The 20289-nt window shown below is 45.2% G+C and overlaps 1 protein-coding gene across 3 annotated transcripts in view; it reads right to left on the reverse strand.

The window, feature by feature from the left end:
• The window catches only part of LOC117768146 (neurogenic locus notch homolog protein 1-like), a 42258-nt gene that overhangs the window by 8237 nt on the left and 13732 nt on the right, over positions 1-20289 (reverse strand). For 2 of the 3 annotated variants that reach the window (XM_034596274.1, XM_034596273.1), the window contains exons 3-27: positions 19275-19537; positions 18605-18943; positions 17040-17162; positions 16684-16917; positions 15386-15541; positions 15039-15224; positions 14212-14325; positions 11291-11404; positions 10897-11130; positions 10688-10798; positions 9769-9961; positions 9125-9270; positions 8845-8958; positions 8010-8129; positions 7147-7299; positions 6827-7055; positions 6194-6395; positions 5781-5934; positions 5487-5671; positions 4804-4936; positions 3434-3691; positions 2877-2989; positions 2084-2655; positions 915-1349; positions 665-813 (exon numbers count right to left, since the gene is read on the reverse strand). In XM_034596274.1, coding sequence (XP_034452165.1) covers positions 665-813; positions 915-1349; positions 2084-2655; positions 2877-2989; positions 3434-3691; positions 4804-4936; positions 5487-5671; positions 5781-5934; positions 6194-6395; positions 6827-7055; positions 7147-7299; positions 8010-8129; positions 8845-8958; positions 9125-9270; positions 9769-9961; positions 10688-10798; positions 10897-11130; positions 11291-11404; positions 14212-14325; positions 15039-15224; positions 15386-15541; positions 16684-16917; positions 17040-17162; positions 18605-18943; positions 19275-19537 — 5030 coding nt within the window. The remainder of the gene's footprint in view (positions 1-664; positions 814-914; positions 1350-2083; positions 2656-2876; positions 2990-3433; positions 3692-4803; positions 4937-5486; positions 5672-5780; positions 5935-6193; positions 6396-6826; positions 7056-7146; positions 7300-8009; positions 8130-8844; positions 8959-9124; positions 9271-9768; positions 9962-10687; positions 10799-10896; positions 11131-11290; positions 11405-14211; positions 14326-15038; positions 15225-15385; positions 15542-16683; positions 16918-17039; positions 17163-18604; positions 18944-19274; positions 19538-20289) is intronic. The other variant, XM_034596275.1, reaches the window with a different exon arrangement.

Consider the following 20289-nt stretch of genomic DNA (forward strand, 5'->3'; position numbering starts at 1 on the left):
CAATATCTTTATATGTACAATCCTGTTAAGGTTGTACATATTATCGCTATTTTTTATATTTCTGTTATGATTTCATTTTTATTTCTAGATTTACTTATGTTTCTATAACTCTATTATTATTTATCTTACTTATTAATTACTTTTTTGCAGATGTTTCCAATTTTTGAAAAAAAAAGCAAATTTCTCCAATTTGGGACTAACAAAGGATTTTATTTTATTACATCTGATCTTAAACGGCAACATAATGTAGTTTTTAGTAAACATTACTCAAACAGAAGTAAATAATTAATTTGTTGGGGATAATTGTAAGCAGAAGGTTGAAACTCATTTTGTGCTTCCAGCCGCAAGAAGGTTTATGTTGAAGTGAATCTTAATAGAATATATATATTATGCAGTTCATACAAGGAATGTCACTGGGATCATTGAATTTGATTGAATCAATTGTTGGCTTTGGTCTATTGGGAATTGCTGACTAGAAAGAAATAATCTCCCCAGACTTCAGTTCAAATTAATTTTAAGAAGAAGTTTTAACAAGTTTCAGGAGTCTGTCTGATGATTGATTTTCAGAGATGAGCAGAAACAAATGCATAAAAAAAAACACACTTCAGCAGAATTGAAAAGAGCTTTTCTTTAAATGTATTAGACTTTTATAAAGTGTACTCACTGAAAACAGCTTTGATGGTGTAGGGGACGTCCAGTTTTCCACTGGAGGCCAGAGCCCCGAGGAAGGCGGCAGCATCGTTGGTGCTCTGGAAGCACTCGGTGGACTGCTGAAAGCACTGACGGTTATCCACCTCCAAGTGCACGATGGAACTAAAGGGCAGCACAGAGACAGCGCGTCATATTAAGCCAACAACCGAGGAAAATAATCAAAAAATGTCAGTGCAGGAAACATTTTGAATACTCTTCCTCACCCTTTAATCTGTAAGTGATCCAGCTCCCTCCTCATCCTCCTGCTCCCTCCTGCCGCATCGTACAGGCTCCTCTTCACCACGTCCAGCACCTTGGCGGGAGCCTCCGACCACGAGTCCACCGAGCGCTTCACGTTGTACTTCCTCAGCTCGTGTTCGTTCCCGTAGTACGGATATACCATCACCTCGCCCTTGCTGTCCTTCCTGAGCACCACGTTGGTCCGGAGCACGCGGCTCAGTTCGCGCAGGAAGGCAGAGGAGTTGCTGAGGAGCAGCTCGGGCGCGATGTGGACCACCACCACCAGCTGGCCCACCGCTAGCTTCTCCGGCATGTTGTTGGCGCAGTCCAGGCCGTCCCACTCACACTCAGCGTTGTTGCAGCCCTGGTCACAGTGGCCGTCGGCATAGTGGTCCTTACAGTACTGGTCATACAGAGGGCTGGGGGGGGGGGGGGAAGCACAGGTTAGGGGTGTTGTAATGTGGACGTGAGGATCATTATGTGTTTCCGTGCATGGAGCATATTTAGTATAAGAAAGATAGAAATTGTTTAAGAAATAGACACAGTTGCAATGGTGTCCTGCTTTTGTAATGAAACTGAGCGAGTTTTACTGTGAGTGTGATTGTCAGTGTTCGCCGTCAGTGCAGGTTTAGTCTACACAAATATTTTTCCCAGACTCATATGAGGTCACCGTGACCTTTGACCTTTGACCACTGAAAGCCAATCACTTCATCTTTGAGTCCATGTGATAACTGGTCAAAATATGAAGGGATTCCCTAGAGGCAGACTTGAAACATCACGTTCATGAGGCCAAAAATATATTTTGTGGGCCAGATATTGTGTTTAGAAGAATGGGACAAAAGGGCAGGCGCAGAGACTGACATGTATTTGTGTCCTGGGCTGCTTCTGTAATGAAACTGTTGGTTTACTGTAAAAAAATATATATATATTGAGCAATCCAATTTCTGGATTAAAATCCTGGATTAGGAAAATGCAATCCAGACATTTTAGAGAAAAATGTGTCAAGAGGTTAGCACCTAAATCTGTCAAATACAAAATGAAACAAGGTTTTTAAGATCTGCTTTTATCTGCTAGAGCCAGTGTATAAAAGAAGATGCTCTTTTAATCAGCAGCTTAAAACACAACAAATACATTTCAATTGAAGGTCACTTACTTGCATTGACCTTCCAGATTCTGGCAGTCAAACCCGTCGTACAGGCAGCCGGCGTTATCACACTGCGAGTCGCACACCCCATTGTTGAAGTAGCGCCAGCACTGCAGCGAGGCCGAGCAGTTCTTCCACGGATCGTTGAAGTTGAGCGAACAGTCGCCGTTGTCCCAGCCGCACTCGTGGTTGTTGCAGAGCACGTCGCAGAAGTTGTTGTGCTTGTGCTCCTTGCACTGCGGGATCCCGCACTCGACCTCCACCTCCGACGGCGGCGGGATGTCGTGGCCGAATCCTCCCAGGAAGCTGTAATCCAGGATGTGGCAGCGGAGGCCGTTGAAGTCCGTGGGGCAGACGCAGTGGTAGTACGGCGCCTCGGAGGTGTACTCGCACGTGCCGCCGTTGTAGCAGGGGTTTGAGTTACAGGGGCTGTCGGTGGGATACTGGCACTCGGGCCCGGTGAACGACGGGGTGCACAGACACTTGGGGCTCTTGTGGCCGGAGATGCAGGTGCCTCCATTGCGACAGTGAAGGCTGCCGCAGGCCTGGGCGTCGTACTCACACGTGGAGCCAGTGAAGCCCTAACAGGAGGTCAGGTTAAAGGTCGGGGTTAGGCTGTGTATCACGTAGTTAGAGGCAATGAATGATTGATTTATTAGCCTACAATGTCGTAACAAGTGACAAAGATCTGTGTGTGTGTGTGTGTGTGTGTGTGTGTGTGTGTGTGTGTGTGTGTGTGTGTGTGTGTGTGTGTGTGTGTGTGTGTGTGTGTGTGTGTGTGTGTGTGTGTGTGGTTGCTCACAGGAGGACATTTGCAGATGAAGCCGTGTGGCGTGTTACTGGCGACAGCACAGGTCCCTCCGTTACGACAAGGTTTCCCCTTACAGCCATCGAACACCGTGTCGCAGCGCTGACCTACAGAGGAGCCACACAAAAAGAATATTATTTAAAATTTTAAAACCATCCTCACATTTCCTGTTATTGATTACAATCCATATTTACTTGATATTAAAAGCACATAAAATGTCTTTTAGATACTTTACTATATGTATACTGTAAACCGTTATTGTAAAGCGTAGAGTAAGAGTAGGTATATGTGTGTACGTTGGCTGTAAGTAACAAGAAATGTAAATGCCAATTAAAGCAACATCTGTATCTGCAGATGTTGTTTACAGGCCATAAGCAACACTAGAAAAATAACTTAATTAATCTGAATTAACCTCATAAAGTAAAAAGAAAAGAGGTCCAGTGTTTCCCCGACAGTTTAAAATGGACTGAAGTTAACTCGAACCATAAGAATATGAGCAGGTGGAGCACATGTTAACATACTGTATGACCTCTGACCTCCGGCTCTCTTACCCGTGTATCCGGTGCGACAGTCGCAGCGGTAGTTGTTGGTGAGCTGGATGCAGCTGTGCGTGCCCCGCGGGTCACACGGGTTGGACAGGCACTCGTTGACGTCCCCCTCGCAGCGCTCCCCGACGTACCCCAAGGAGCAGATGCAGTGGTAGCCCCCGACCCGATCCACACACTTGCCTTTGTTGAAGCACTTGGGCTCCTTGGTGACGGGGTCGGTGAACGGGTTGCAGTCGTCCATGTTGATCTCACAGTGCACGCCTGAGGTGGAGCAACAGGAAGAAGTTTCTTTAGTTGGTTTAAAGGTAAAGTTTTACCGTCATGTGGTTTGGCAACATTTAATGTGATGTTGGTGATGACAGGTTTCTGTTTTTCTTCACTAAATCATTTTCTATGAATGTCAATCAAAAGCCACAAACCCATAAAGGTAAAGTAACACACAATTCTAAACTCATATATTTGCCTCTTACATAACTGATTTGTCTCTGTTTTACTGCAGATATAATTTTTTCATTAGATTATTTTTATTCTTAAGTTAAAACATTATTGTATATTAGATTTGAATTAACCTATAATACAATAAAGCACTCCATAGTTAAATAAAAGGGATAAAAGATTATCCAGAGTATAGTTGTATTTTATCCCCATTTATTAGTTTTCTCCTCCCTTTAATTGCAAGATAATCTTCTTTACTATAAACTGCAGTGTAGAGAGAAATAAAATCCAGCTGGAATTTGGTTTAAACTGATCCCAACCCTGTCAAAATATGGATATTCTAATTAAAAATGATGTGTTTTGACTCACAACACATCCATTGTATTAAATTCCAAGTTAAATATAGTTTGAAGAGGATGGAAAGGCAGAATTGTGCAGAAATAAAAACATAATACAAAATCAAATTAAAGCATGTGCCCTGCTTCTGTAATGCAACACACTTTAGGGCTAAAAGAAGAATAAGAGAGGGGGGGGGGGATTACATGGTTTTAGGGTTGAAAAGTTCAGATGTGTTTTTAAAATAAATTTTAAAAGAAAAAAAGACCAATTTCATGGTGGATTTCATGTCAAAGGCTCAGACAGTCTTGATTATAAAAAAAAAAGAAAAACTCCAGAAACATGTTGGCTTTTTTGGGATCCACCCAACTCTTCACAGCGCACTTCAGTCTGACCTACAACACACACTCCCTTCATGTCTGCGAGGGAGAAATCGATGGCGTATTTGACAAGTAGAGGGAGGGATGGAGGGAAGACGGGAGGAGGAGTTTGCAGACTCGCTCTGGGCGCTGCTAAGCCCTAATTAATGAAGCGTGGAGACGAGGAAGGGGAGGAAGGAGAGGAAGAAGAGGTGCGGAGGCGTGTGCGTGGGGTCCGCTGACCTTGGGTTCCGCGGGGACAGGAGCATTTGTAGGTATTGATCAGGTCAATGCAGGTGCCCCCGTTCTGGCACGGCTGGGAGAAGCACTCATTGATCTCGTCGGAGCAGTTGGTCCCCACGTAGCCTGGCATGCACTGAGAGACGGAGAGAAGAAGAAGGAGAAGAAGAGGAGGAAGAGGAAGAGAGAGGGAGAAGAGAGGGGAAAGTTTAATCAATGTCTGACATGAAACAAAGATGTTTTTTTGTTTACCTGGCTGTTTTTCTGGCCTCCATCCTGCCAAGGCCAGCAGATCCTTTATTCCAGAGGAGATTAACATAACGGAGCTTCTATTTATAAACAGGCCTCTTCATTAAGACGGCACAGTGTTGCTGCAGCGGGAAAGACTCCAGCTCCCCACACAGCTACTGTACTTTAACAAATTAACTAAACTAAATAGAGGTTTGAGATTTTAAAATGTATAAAATAAGGTTGAAAGGCCTTTGAAATGCATTTACGACTCAAATTGCAATTAAAATCAAAGTAAACATTTGCAAGATTAGACTGATTTCTACTGGAAAACTGTCACAACACAGGTATGTTTATTAAAACCAGTAAAATTAACATATCAAACTGTTTTCACACTGATGCTGCATGGATTTGATTTCTCAGTTTCATGTAAATTCAGGTTTCTCTGGGTTTCTTACCTTGCAGGTGTATCCGCCCAAGAAGTCGGTGCAGGCGGCTCCGTTCTGGCAGGGGTTCGGCGTGCACTCGTCCACCTGCTCCTCACAGTAGCTCCCGGTGTATCCCACCTGACAGTGGCAGTAGTGAACGTTTCCTGCGTCTAGACACTGGCCCGAGTTACGACACAGATGGGCGACATCGACTCCTGCGTAGAGAGGACGAGATAGAAGGTATATTAATTGATGATTTAAATGACTTTAATAGGTAAAACACCTGTGCACACATGTTTATAACCTGTTCATCGTCCATCTTACCTCTCTGTTTGGCTGCCACCTCGCAGGAAACACTGGGGACGTCACAGTAAAGGCCCGTCCAGCCGGTCTCACACTCGCAGCTGTAGGTGGTGACCCGCTGCCAGCAGGTTCCTCCGTTCTTACAGGGGGACAAGTCGCACCAGCGAACCAAGTTCTGAAAGGTGCAGGAGAGAAATTTGACATAAAACCACTGTTTCACACAGTATCAACATGGTTTTTTACAAATTTAAATATGAAAATACGGTCTGATTTGGTTATTTTCTGAGAAAAAGAGTTTAAAAGTGGATCCTGAAAAATGGAATATGGGAATCAACGTCTACAGAAACATCAGCTTTACAGTACAAAGTCTCCACAACATCTCAAAAACTTTCACTTTTTAAAAACACACAATGACAAAGAGCAACAACTCCTACCTGACAGTTGAGTCCGGTGTAACCGTGAGGGCAGGTGCACTTGTAGGTGCCGTAGCTGTCCTGGCAGGTGCCGCCGTTCAGACAGGGTTTGGAGTCGCACTCGTTGATGTCGTGCTGGCAGTAGCTGCCGGTGAAGCCGGGCGGGCACAAACACGTGAAGGTGTTGATGCCGTCCATGCAGGTGCCGCCGTTGAAGCAGGAGCTGCAGAATAAAGAAAAAGAGGAATGAATGGTTGAAATAAACCAAAATGAGATGCAAGTTATTCTGCAGCTTTTTAGGTAGAAGAGAGAAGGAGGAGAGAAAAGTAAAAGTCACATTAATGAGCAAATTCAGAGTATTTTTATTGTATTATTTTAAACTTTAAACATTTTAGCAACAACTCTACAGTCACACACTAATTTAATGCACAGAAAACTTGTGTTACATTGCTCATGTGACAGCTGCAGTACAGGAGATGATGAGCTTATTCAAAGCTCCACCAGAGAGGGCAGTAGTGGACAAGAAAATGGGCTCTACTTTATCAGGAGGAGGAAAATGAACCTGTTGATCTGAACCTGACCCACAAATCGGTGTAAATTTAAAACAAAAACCACCACTGCTCCCCTGCTCTTTGTTCTCTGTGAGCGTCGTACCTCTCCGTGCAGTCAGGGGTGTTATTTTCACAGTGGATCCCGCTGAAGCCGGCCGGGCAGGTGCACGTGTAGCTGTTCACGCAGTCGGTGCAGTTGGCGCCGTTCTTGCACGGGTTGCTCTCGCACTCGTTGATGTCCTCCTCGCACTTTGTGCCCCTGAAGCCGGGCAGGCAGGTGCACAGGAAGCCGTCCACCTCGTCCTTGCAGAAGCCTCCATTGCTGCAGGGGTCTGAGGAGGAGGAAAGTTTGACTTAGCACCGGGGGGGGGGGGGATGTGGGTTCAGGGGGTTTAATGAAGGGGGAAGAATTGGAAAACTCACTGGGCTTGCAGTCGTCAACGTTGGTTTCACAGTTGCGTCCGGTGAAGCCCGGTTTGCAGCCACAGCGGTAACTGCCCAGAGTGTTCTGGCAGGTCGCTCCATTGAGACAGGGATTCTTCACACACTCCTTGATGTCCACCTCACAGGTTTGTCCTGAGAGTAAAGGAACGCAAGAAGAGATTTTTATTTCATCTCACATGAAGGAACAATAGCATGTTTAGATAAGAAGATATGGGATATAACAGGATATTAAATGAATTACTAACTACTATTGAACTTCATACTCTATACAAATGGGAAAGTTTAATTTCTCGTATAATTCAGGTCAGGTGCTGGTGACCTGACCCAAAGAACAATCCATTAAATTTTGGTGTGAGCCAGGATCAGAGAGCGGATCCAGGAATTTTTATTCCACTTCCTTTAACATTGTGAGGGCGTTTTTCAACATTTTTACTGATTCCACTGAGAATAATTCATGGAACTTGAGGAAAAAAATGTGTCAACAATGTGGAGCAGATCCAAAAGAAAATCTAAATCCAGTGAATTTAAATGTGGTTTCATAAGAGAATGTCGGGCCTTGGCAGACGTACTTCTGAGGAAACTAGGTTAAAGAATGAACCAAGAAAGAATTCATTCAATTTTGGATCTGGAGATCCAGGAATTGTTTTTCACTTTCCTCAATATTGCAAAGTTTCCACCAATTTCCCCGGGATTCATTCATGGATCTTGATGAAAAGAAGGTGTATTTAGGGGACTAACATCAGTGAGTGACATTTGGTGCAGCTTGATTGAATCTAAGGGGACTGTTGGGCCCTTGTGGAGATGTGCGCTCTACTGAGTGACACAGTGAATGTCATGTCTACCTTGCCATCCTTCAGGACAGACACATGAGAAGCTCTGATAGTCCTCAGACTCCTGACACATTCCTCCATGTTTGCAGGGCTTGGAGCTGCAGGGGGCCATCAGGGTTTCACAGTTATCTCCTGCAACACATCAACAGAAAACCACTCATATTACACCAGAGCCTCATTTGAAATCAATAACAACCTTAAGGGCCACCGTGCGATATCATGTAGGAGTCATGAACTTGGAGATAACCCAACCCAAATGGACACAGAATCATCTTTCAGTCAGTGCTATCAGAAGATTTTAGCCAGGTTCTGTTGGTATTAGAGGCCTGCGGAGACGTTTCCCTATCTGTTTCCACAACACACGGCTCGTACAGGAAGCCGGCTCCAGTTTCCGCCCATTGTGAAGCCATTTGCTTTTCTGTGAGACAGGAAGCAGGCAAACAGGAAATGTGTCAAGCACCCCGTTCCCACCCCCCGGCACAAGCAAGGGGCCTGCAGATTTTTTCCGAAAAGACGACTCAACAAATACAATAAATTCTTGCCCTGATCCTTTCCATTATTATCTGTTTTTTCAAGTAATAGCTGAGATGACATGAAAATATTTTCCAGATCTCTCATCGAGGACGCTCGTGCACCGCAGAGGTTTGGACGTCTGAGCCCCGAGGAAGTCTTGCCGCTGAACTTTACTCGACAGTTATTTACCACGACTCCTGCTTCTGCTCTTTAACTTAAAGTACACATGCCGTGGAAACTGCCCCCCCCGCCCCCCAACTGCCCCTGTGAGGAAATGCCTGAGCACCAGGTCAGCACATAAGCATATCAACGATTCGCAATAATATTTTCATACCCGTGTAAGGCAGGACACAGTTGCACTTGTAGCCGGCAACGTCGTCGATGCACGTCCCCTGGTTGAGGCAGGGGTTGGAGGCACATTCGTTGATGTTGGTCTGGCAGTTGGGTCCTGTGGTCGGAGCCGGGAGAGGATTTATTACACACACTTCAATTTAAGATGAAGGTCAACAGTCAAGTGGTGTGGCGGAGGGGAAGTGTGGTTTGGATGATGAACACATGACACAAGCCAAAACGCAGACACACACATACACACACACACACACAGGGATACTGACCGGTGAAGCCCATGCGACAGGTGCACACGTATCCGCTGGTCATGTCCTTGCAGGTGCCTCCATTCATGCACGGGTTGGATTCACACTCGTTGTTGTTGATGTCACAGTTCTTGCCGCTCCAGCCAGGATCACACAGACACTTGTAGCTGACGGGGAGAAAAGGGTTGGAAATTGATTTTTGTTGCAAAATTTCACTTGAAGTCTAGCGTCAGATATTTGTGGCGTCTGCACCAAACTGCAAAAACTATCAAGTACTGAAAAGAAAAGTGAAAGATTCTTTTTCTTCTTTGATCAGGTGGTTATTGATTTAAATGAAAATGTTAAAAATGTTCAAATCTGCCAAAGGAAAATTGTTTGATCTTTGGGGATATTTAACTAACCCTTATATTTTATATATATAATAACCCTTTCACCTTAATCGTATTCACTGAACCTTTAATTTATCACCTACTCTAATAGTCTTAGTAATTATATAGTATTATAATCTTTAATAGTTGTACATTTTGGAAAATAAACTTATTGGCCAGTAAAAATAGTGAAACTGCCAACGACTGGTAACCTTGGTTTGGCATAAAGACTGAAAACCGTGGGAACAACCTCTTACACTCGACTCTTTCATTGCACCAGTTTACGGACGTGCTCACCCGTTGATCTTGTCGTTGCAGTCACCGTGGATGCAGGGGTTGCTGAGACACTCGTTGACCTGGGAGAAGCAGGTGGCGTCATGGTAACCCTCCGGACACACGCAGGTGAAGCCGTTGATGCCGTCGATGCAGGTGCCGCCGTTGTGGCAGGGGTTGATGGCGCACTCGTCGATGTTGATGTTACACATGGTGCCTGAAGGAAGAGAGAGGAACGGTGCTTGATGTTCATTCTTCATCGTCTTTATTGATGTAAAGGCGGTGAAGTGGCTTTGAAATTATGCCGATACCTTTCCTTTAAATACACAATACACAACAGACAAAGCCGCCACACAATGAAGTCTATATCTCAGAGCAGGTGATGTATCGATTCCCAGAAACATGAGGGGGTTTTAAGCCCCTCTTTGTCGGCCACTTGAGGCACTGACGCCATTCAGCCCGGTGCCGCGCATAACATAAAGGCGGCCCATTTGGCTTTAAAGCAGGGGCCCGGCTTCCAAGCTTTTAAAAGCTCAACTTTCAGGAATCTTTCAGGCAATCTTTTCTCTGGCTCAAATCTCCGGTGACAGTGTTCGCCAGAGAGAGTGTGTGTGTGTGTGTGTGTGTGTGTGTGTGTGTGTGTGTGTGTGTCTGCGCTTTGTGTGCGAGGGCATCTTGCGTGTCCTAACAGCAGCAGGTCGGGGACAGGGTGGAGCGGGAAGGCGACACCGGTCGAGCCTCAGAGGAGCGTGCTCACTCGCTCGCCATCTGTCTCCCTCCCTCCCCATCAGGGCCGCACTGCTCCGTCCAGACCTCGAGGAACATGCCCCCTTCGAATTGTTTGAATGTAATCTTCATTTCTCCTGCTGTGATTTTAGCTTTTTGCAGAAAGTGTTGCGCTGATTCCTCCGTCAAGTTTAAAGCTAATGTTGGAGTTGCTTACCGGTGTAGCCCGGTTCACATGCACACTCGTAGCCATTGATCTTGTCGATGCAGGTCCCGTAGTCACAGGGGTTGCTCTTGCAGTCGTCTATGTTGATTTCACAGTTGATTCCTGGAAGAAAATTGGCATCGGTTACCCCAAGATTTCAGACAGAAGTCACACTGAAGTTTATTTTATTTCCCGTGTGTGTGTGTGTGTGTGGTGTTTACCTGTGGTTCCCTTGTGGCAGCTGCAGATGTAGGAGTTCTCCTGGTCCTGGCAGGTGCCTCCGTTCCTGCACGGCTGGCTCAGGCACTCGTTGATGTTGGTCTCGCACAGCCGGCCCGTGTATCCAGGTTTGCAGTTGCAGCTGAAGGAGGCCAGGCCGTCGACGCAGGTGCCGTAGTGGCAGGGGTCCGAGTAGCACTCGTTGATGTCCGTCTCACAGTGTCTCCCGCTGTAACCTGACAAAAGAGGGGGTTCTAATTGAAATTCTGTATATTTCACAGGCTTGAATCTTGGCCTCCCGTGCCAAAACTTGACACTTTTCAACTCCTAAAAGTTTTATACTCTGTAATTCCAGGATTTGTTAAACCTTCTCAGCTTTTGTTTGAACTCGTTTACCTTCAGTGCACTCGCAGGTGTACTTGTTGGCGCCGTCTGTGCATTTGGCGCCATTTTTGCACGGCGTGCTGGCACACTCATCGATGTCTATCTGGCAGAGGTTCCCAGTGAAGCCTGGAAAAACAACAAGAGGGTTTTATTGTGCCAATGTCTGTGTGTGTGTGTGTGCGTGTGTGTGTGAGTGTGTGTGTGTACAGACATGGCTACTGTGTTCTCAGCACTTCAAACCAGTCCCGCTCATAATCCAGAGCCCAGGCTACAAGGGCTCTCGACGAATCAGAAATCTGCATGTTAATTAACGAGAGCTAAACACTATACACTCTCTATTTTCCCCGTCTCCTCTTTTCAGCGCGACTCTAAAAGGGGAAGGGAGAGTGTGGGAGGGGGGGGGACTGGCTCGTTTAGAGCGGGAGACGGGGGGGAAATAAGGAAAGAATGAAAGTTGCGAGGCCTCCTGACCGAGGGGTGTGAGACAAAGGCGGGCCTGTGCGCCCAACGCCTCATCTGAGCCAAACTGAGCCTGTTGCCTCCTTTGTCCTCCAAAACTTTTCCATCACAATGTGCATTCTCCCGTCTTACTTTCAGCCCCACTCGACAACCCCCTCCACTCCGGGGCCGTCTCTACAAAGAGCCAGCTTGACCTTTGACCCTCCACTATTCAAACTCCCCGTCATTCAAAATCCACCAGCAGGCTTTCTCCCCTTTTTGTTTTATTATAGCTCATCTCAGATATTCTCCTCTCATGTCCCCTCTGTCACACGATGGTACAGTCCACGAGACGAGTGGGATGTTGTCGTCTGATGAAGCGATAAAGTTCCACTGCCCCCCCCCCCCCCCCCCCCCCCCACACACCTCACCGCTGGAAGACGCAGGTGGTTTAGGCTTAGAAAAAAAGAAAAAAGACAGACAGCGAGGAAGTATTTGTGTGGCTGGCGGCGAGCGGAGTTTTCCCAGAGGACTTTGCTAGAACCAGTCTGACTTGGTCGTGAGCGCAGACAAGACATGAGGACTGTGAAGAAAATATCAGGGGCCTCGGAAAAATTTGAAAAGTTAATTCAAAGATACCTGCTTTACTGATTCATAGATAATTTACTTATGCTTTAAAGATCATGTTTAAGTTATTAATAAAGACACATTTTGGGTTGACCTAATTGAACTAATAATGATGACCATAATTTATAACTGCACTTATATTTTAAACACCAGCCATTTCATATTTCTTTTAATATGACTTATTGGAACTGCGTCATCATTCCTGAGAGTCTCCGCTTTTGCGCGTCCAGACCACAACGCAGCCGTGGAGATTTCAAACTAAAACCAGGCCAACAGCGTTCTCCGCTCTAGTTGCTAGAACTCCAGAGTATTGTGGATGACAGGAGTAAATGTGATAGCGTGGATGAAGTCTGAATCAACAACAAGCCGAACAGCCAATATAGAAGAAACTTTAACAGACAAAAAGCAGAACATGAGCTGTTTGCACACCGAGAGGTTCAAACACCAGAGCCACTTTTCAAACAGCGGGAAAAAAGAAAACCTGGAACAAACCCCAGCGACACAAAGTGAGTGTTTATTTGCCAGGACGCGCTGCAAATAATCTGTTTCTTCACAGTTAAATGAAATCCTCCTCACGGAAATCAAAAGAACCTTGAGCGGGATTTCTTACCCTGATGCACACATATGCATAAACATACAAAAGTTGAAGCTGAAATGTGGCCGTGCACAGAGGGAGCGCGCACATGCACCGTGCACCTCAGCCGCCAAAGAGGGATTTATCCGCAGACTGCTGGAATCAGACATTTCAATGGCGCTCAGTGGGGTTTCCATGGCTATTCCATGTACAGAAATGAAAAGAGGGGACCCTCCTCGCCCCCGGGGACAAATTTACATCTCAAGCAGAGCGGTTAAAGCCCCTCCCCCCTCCTCCTTTGGCCCCCCCTTCCTGTTTCGGCATAACGGTCCGTGCGTCTCAACCCCCCCCACCCCCCCAAAAAACACTTTCACTGCCACCACTTAGTGCTGCTTCCTCACATAACCCGCTCTCAATGTCACACAGGCTTCTCGTAGGCGTTAAGCTCCTGTGTTCACTCTTGTACCCCCCCTCTCTCTATTAATTCTAAAGCTTCCTCGTTGGGATGTCTCTTTCTTTCTTTTCCTTTCTCTCTTTCCATTTTTTCCTCCTTCCTCTCTTTTTCTCTCTCAACAGGAGGAATCCTGCCTTTCTCCACCCAGGCCGTCTTTGATCCGCCCGACTCGGAGCTTCGTTATTTTCCTCCCAGAAAAAGAGAGAAATTACTTCCACGTCAATGATCCCAGTGAAAGATTTCAAAACGACAAAAAAAAAACATTTGAAGAACGTTCCTTTCTTTTTCTCCCTTTCTCTTTTGTCTCTCAATAGTTGCATTCCTTCACCCCAGGACAAAACATCAGTCCAACTTGTCCAAATACTGTAACGCCGCTGGCATTTCTGCAGCAAAACAACTTCCTCCCCTCAAAATAAACCAAAGGACAACCTCGCTCACCACCAGGACACAGAAAACGTTATTAAATGAAGCCTTGCCGTAGCTCTGCCTGCTAATTTTAGTCTTGTTTGGATCCACAAGTTTCTGCTCAGTCATCAGAGTTTGTAACGAGGATGAGAAACTTCTTTAAAAAGTTCAAACTTCCTCAAGTCTTTCCCTATAGATCGCTTCTTCTTTTTTTCTCTCTCCACCTCGACTGCTGCGTTCGTTCGGGGCTACCCGGGCCTGGGTAAGCCTGCCTCAGGGCTGGGATTAGTGCCCGTCCAGAGAGGTGTTTGTGTGTTTGTGTAAGTGTGTGTGTGTGTGTGTGTGTGAGTGTGTGTTTGAATGAGAGAGACAGAGAGAGAGAGAAAACGTCTCCTCCCCCCTCCTCCCTCCTGTGCAGCGGTACGGCAGCCTCACCTGTGGGGCACTGGCAGTCGAAGGAGTTGATCTTGTCGATACACTTGCCGTTGTTCAGGCAGGGGCTGTTGGCGCACTCGTCCGAATCGATCTCGCAGAAGTTCCCCGCGTAGCCTGGCCAATTAGCAAGGGAGGACAAGGGGGGGGGGGGGGGGGGGGGATGGATCGGTGAGACAGAGATACACAGTGAGAGGCAGTTTCACACTGCTGTAACATACCTCTGTACTGGACTTAAATTACACACTGTGGCTAGGAGAGTTTGAGAATAACTGCAATTACCAATTATTGTCTAAGTTAATCAACTTATCGACATGAACAAATTCCTGAAAAATCGCAAAGATCATCAGTTTACTATCACACATGACAAAGAGAAGCAGCTAAATCTTTAAAAACGTGGAGGGAACAACAAGAAAAATGACAGTTACCAAACTGTTCAGACTTGAAATTGATTGGAAATTTAACTTAAATTGTAAATAACTTCAGCACTAAATAAATAGGAGGATGTAAAAAGGAAGAGAAAGAGGTTCAGGTCTACATCTTCCATGTTTGGTGCCATGTGGTCAGAGTATTTACCCCAAACGTAAATTACAGGGAAAGTATAGAGAACCCCGCTAAAGCCACAGAGACTGAAAAGGAACAGATTCACCTCGAAGGAGTGTTTGAAAACTGGTGAATAAATAATCTGCGTTTGACTCTATGAGACTTGTTTTCTGATTCATCTGCAATTTGGTGAAATGAAAACTAAATTTAAATTAATAACAATATGGCCAGAAATCACAAATTTGCCTGGTTCCACAGCTGAAGATGAAACCTCATGAGTATCTCACCTGGCATGCAGATGCAGTGGAAGCCTCCTATCTGGTCCAGGCAGGTGGCCTCATTCATGCAGGGGTTGGAAATGCACTCGTTGATGTCCAGCTCGCACCGCGGCCCCATGTAACCCTGCTGGCACTTGCACTCGAACGAGCCCTTGGTGTTGATGCACTTCCCCGCGTGCTCACACGGGTTGGAGCCTGGTTCAGGACGAATTCAAACATTACAGGTACAATCAGGGCTTCCAGAAATCCCATAATTACAGATAAGTGTGAGCTTTCTTGATTTATAGTTAAACTTTGACTCATCAGTGCAGTTGAAACAGACAGAGATTTGGCAGGTGAAGGAGTGAGCGTCGTACCCAGAGCACACTCATCGTCATCCTGGTCGCAGGAAGCACCGAAGTATCCAGAGGGGCAGGTACAGAAATGGTTTCCATTGACGGGGTTGGTGTCACAGTTGGAGCCCTTCTGACACGGGTTACTGATGCAGGCGTCGTCCAGCTGGCACAGCAAACCTGGTGCAGGGGACAGACGGTCGATTTCATTATTCATCCACTGAACTCAGGACTGTCAGCTCATGATTCCCTGTTTTATGAACTGTAATTATCCTGAATCCCATAAACCTGTGACTCAGTCAAGTTTAAACTTCTATTTCTTAATTGTCAGTGCTGCACATTTTTTCACTGACAGAAAATCTGATGTGAGTCCAACACAGTTTCAGGCGTTTTCAAGCGTGTAAGAAAAAAACATGTCTTTCCATTTGAATAGAGAAAATGAGAGAACCTTTAATGTTATAGCCACTGTTTCAATCATTTTATAATAATCAATTCACTATCATTAGAGGCGAAAACTACAAAGTACTTCTCTTGCTCAACGCCGTCTCAACTTACTGCAATTTTTTCAAAAGTCAGACCTATAAAAACAATGTTTTCACTTTGCAAACGAACCAAACTATGGTTTGTTTGATCTGGACCAGGACCACCTCATGAGGTCTGGACCAGGACCGCCTCATGAGGTCTGGACCAGGGCCCGAGGCTCCTTTCACACCTGTTATTTTGGGTGTGAAAGCTCAGGTAAGCCCTCCTGTTTATCAGCAGTATACATACATCATCATCTCCAAAGCGTTTCTGTGGACACAGGACATCAGGAGACGCTGTTTGCTCAGCTTGTTTCTCTGATAACTTAAGATCCAGACGTCCGATGACTCAAACTGGTCCTCTGGTTAACGATTAAAGCCACAGGGCTGTAAGGCCATAAAACAAGAAGCTGCCGTGACAGGAAGACGGGGATCTGAATCGCTTTAATGACCGACAGCTGGTGCTTAAGGAAAACTCATGTCAAACTAAATAATGGATGTCATCAAATTAGAGTGAGTGAGTAAAGAAATGATACATCTGCAAACTGCAGGAAACACTCTCCTGTCAACCAGCACGAGTTTAGTTTAGTTTAAGACTCCAAAACCACAGGAGAAACCAAACATCAGCATTTATTTGAGTGTCACGTTCTCTGGTGTCGACTTTACAGCCTTTAATTTGAGCTCGTTTCAATCCGTTACTTCCTCGTCCATCACACGCCATAATTAAAGCGTCATTTAGTCAACGACAGCGAATTTGAGCTCGTACGAAAACCCCCCAGAGGTAAATAAATCCTGATGTACCTGTGCGGCCAAGGGGGCATTGACAGAAGAAAGACGCCACGCGGTCGTGGCAGGTGGAGCCGGAGTGGCATGCGGCGCTGGCACAGTCGTCGATGTTCTCGCTGCAGTCGTCCCCGGTCCAGCCGTTTACACACACACACTGGTAGCTGCCGTGGATGTTGTGGCACGTGCCGCCGTTTTGGCAGGCGTTGGGCATGAGTTGGCACTCGTCAACGTCATCGGTGCAGAGCTGACCTGAGGGGGAACCAACGGGTCAGAGGATTACAGCTGGTTAATGTCCCATGATGCCGCTCGTTTCCTGACACATGTCCACTATATAAGAATCCAGTGTTGTACTGAAACACCTCTGAACAAACCTGTGTATTCCGGTTTACACTGGCAGTTGTAGGTGTTGACTCCGTCCACACACGTCCCTCCATGCTCGCACCTGTGATTGGGGCAGTCGTCGATGTTGTAGTTGCAGTTTTTCCCAGTAAAACCTGAATTAAACAAATAAAAGACTCAATTTTATTCATTGCAACGTATTTCCTTCACTTCCCCCTGAGTAACTTCTACTAGTGGGAGCTTCAGTTATTCGTCTCAACATTGTCCCATCACAACAAAGGGAGTGAAACTTCTCTACAGTTAAATGTGGTCAACTGTCTTTTTCCTGCCAGCAGACAGACGGCAGCTGTAGCCTCTTGAGGTCTGTGGCAACCGCGCCGTGTAATAACATCCACTGTGTTTTACAGTTACACAAGAGGAAACCACTGGACTGGACCAGTGGCCTGAAAATTAAAACATGTCGTAGACTTAATGAGGAACTTAACGGTGTTTTCCTCAATAATTGCTGGTTTACTTCAAGATTCAAGGGATTTACCAGTAGCTAATAAAGCAAACCAACATTGAAAAATGTTTATGTGGCACAAATTCCAATTGAATTTAAAGATAAAATATTAAACTGCACTTATAGCTTTGAAACAATACAATAATTCTCCATCACATCATTAATTATTGCTTAACCGACAGTATCTGTTTTTATGCAAGAAGAGAATGTTGCATCTATGTGCATCCACAGATACATTTAAATTTACATTATAGTCTGTCGGAAAATAAACAATTATTACTGTCAATAACAATTTATAGCAATTAAGAAAGCCTTCTTGATAATCAACTTAACTATATGTACAAATAGGCCTCAAATGAAATTCTTGTTTTATCGTTTCAAGTCCTCCCTGACGCTCCTCCAGAGGGTGACTATGTAGTTAAAGCGTCAGCGAGCTTCATGAGATGTCAACAAACAGATTGTTGTGTACACTGGTGAGATGGGATGGAAACTAAGACACATCACGTGAAGCAGAATGAGCCTCGAGCTGGTGAGCAGAACTCAAGCTCCAGAGCTTCACTCCACTATGTGAAAAGGATGTTGTCCTTTGACCATTTCCTTATGATAAACCCCGATGCCTTCCTGCTCTGCCTTGTTCACACCCACAAATGTTCACGTACACACACACACACACACACACACACACACACACACACACACACACACACACACACACACACACACACACACACACACACACACAACTTGAGCTGGAGCCGCCCAGCCTTAGATGACATCATCTCTCAACCAGCAATTACCAGACACTGACATTTAAATTCAACTCCAGAGAAGTCGACCTCACGTTAACTCAAGAGGAGCACGTGACTGTTCAAGAAAAGGTGTATAAATGTATAAAGTTTATTAAATAGACAAATATGTTGGAACTTCTTTTTTCCCCAAAACTACAAACTTTCCATTTCTTCTTCGTAACAAAAATGAAATAAAGACCTGGTTCCACCATGTGACAACAGAAAAAACATGTATTATTTCTTATAATGCTCTACAGTTTATTTAATTGTTTTATAAATTACACATGAATTTAGACGGTATCTCTACCTGGCACGCAGGAGCATTCGTAGCTGGTCTCTCCCCTCTGGATGCAGGTGCCTCCATTGTGGCAGGGCGACGGGCTGCACGGCAGGTAGCGGCTCTCGCAGTGCTTGCCCATGTACTCCTGCGAACACTTGCATCTGTAGCCGCCGACCTCATTGACGCACACGCCACCGTTCTTGCAGGGCGACGGGGCTGCGTCGCACTCGTTGACGTCCTGTTTGCAGGTCTTTCCGGAGAAGAACGACGTGCAGGAGCAGACGTAGTGGGACTCGATGGCAGAGCACTGGCCGTTGTTGGCACACGGGTTCGAGGCGCAGGGGTCGGCTTGTTGGCAGAGTTTACCTGAGGACACAGAGAAATGATGTTAGACTCAAATCTCAGGGTCAAAGGTTGTAAATTCTACACAACAAAAATTCAACCCTCTTCTTCTTTGTCAAGGTTAATATTCTCATTTTACACAAAATGTATCGAAAGTTTATCAAATTTGTTCCGATTAACCTTAGAAAACATATTTGGAAATCCCCACAACCCCTGAGATTCAAAACTCAGACACTGAAACTATAGTTTTTGGTTCAATCTCTGACTGATCATCTCAACTCAAGAGTAATTTAGTTTTCTTTCAAGAGATTAAAATTATAGTCATTCACGAGAAAAGGATTGTGGTGCCGGTTACCTGACCATCCGGGCGGGCAGCGGCACTTGTACGTCTGGAGGCTCTCGAGCTCGCAGGTCCCTCCGTTGCGACACGGCGAGCTGATGCAGACATTGCTGACGGGCGTCTGGCAGTGGCGGTCGGTGTAGCCCAGTCTGCAGGTGCAGGTGAAGTCCACCATGCTCCCCCTGATGAAGGCATGACACGCGCCGTCGTTGGTGCATGTCGAGGAGGTGCACGGGTCAGGAAACTGGCAACGGCTTCCTATGTATCCGTCCCGGCACCTGGGAAAAGACAAGCGCAGTGAGTAAGGGACGTTTTTGTTTCTGTCCCCAGTCTTTATCTCACCTTCATCCCTCATTTACTGATGTATAGTTGTATATCTGTGATTTGACGTATTTAGAAAATGTTTTTGAGGAGTTTAACAGTGAAAAAAGAGAAGTAGTCACTTATTCAATACCTCAATACTTTTTTTTCAGCAACAGCAAATGGATTAAATGTTGTACTCAATTAAATTGGGATTATTTTAATAGTAATGACATACAGAGTTAAACATCTGTAAAAAACTGACAGCATGTCAATCTTTAGAGCTTCTTATAAACATGCTGTTATTTACCTATTTTGCAAAGTTGTTGATTCTCAAAACTAAACTTCTGATCCACTTTACACAGCAAAAGAAACGGGTACATTTACTTCAAACTGAATTTTAAAAAATACAACAGTATTTAATTATTCCTTTTTTAATCTTGCATATTTTTACCAGATTGGTCCAGATTCATTTCAGTAAAACTGTTTAAAAGAACTGGACTGAAGTGGATTCTGTGTTGATCATATGTTTTGGCTGCGATGGGAGTAAACTGAGATCAGACGGATAATCACATCGTCTGTAATCTGCTCAACTCAATTTATTGTCCAGCACTATTCTGGGGTCTAGGTCATAAAAATATTTCAGAAAATCTTGTTAAGCCTTTGAAAACTTAATCATCAGACAAAAGGCCACGAAGAACCCACCATCACAGCAATTTGCAAGTTAATA

The sequence above is a fragment of the Hippoglossus hippoglossus genome, chromosome 9 (genome assembly GCF_009819705.1).
Source record: "Hippoglossus hippoglossus isolate fHipHip1 chromosome 9, fHipHip1.pri, whole genome shotgun sequence".
Lineage (NCBI taxonomy): Eukaryota > Metazoa > Chordata > Actinopteri > Pleuronectiformes > Pleuronectidae > Hippoglossus > Hippoglossus hippoglossus.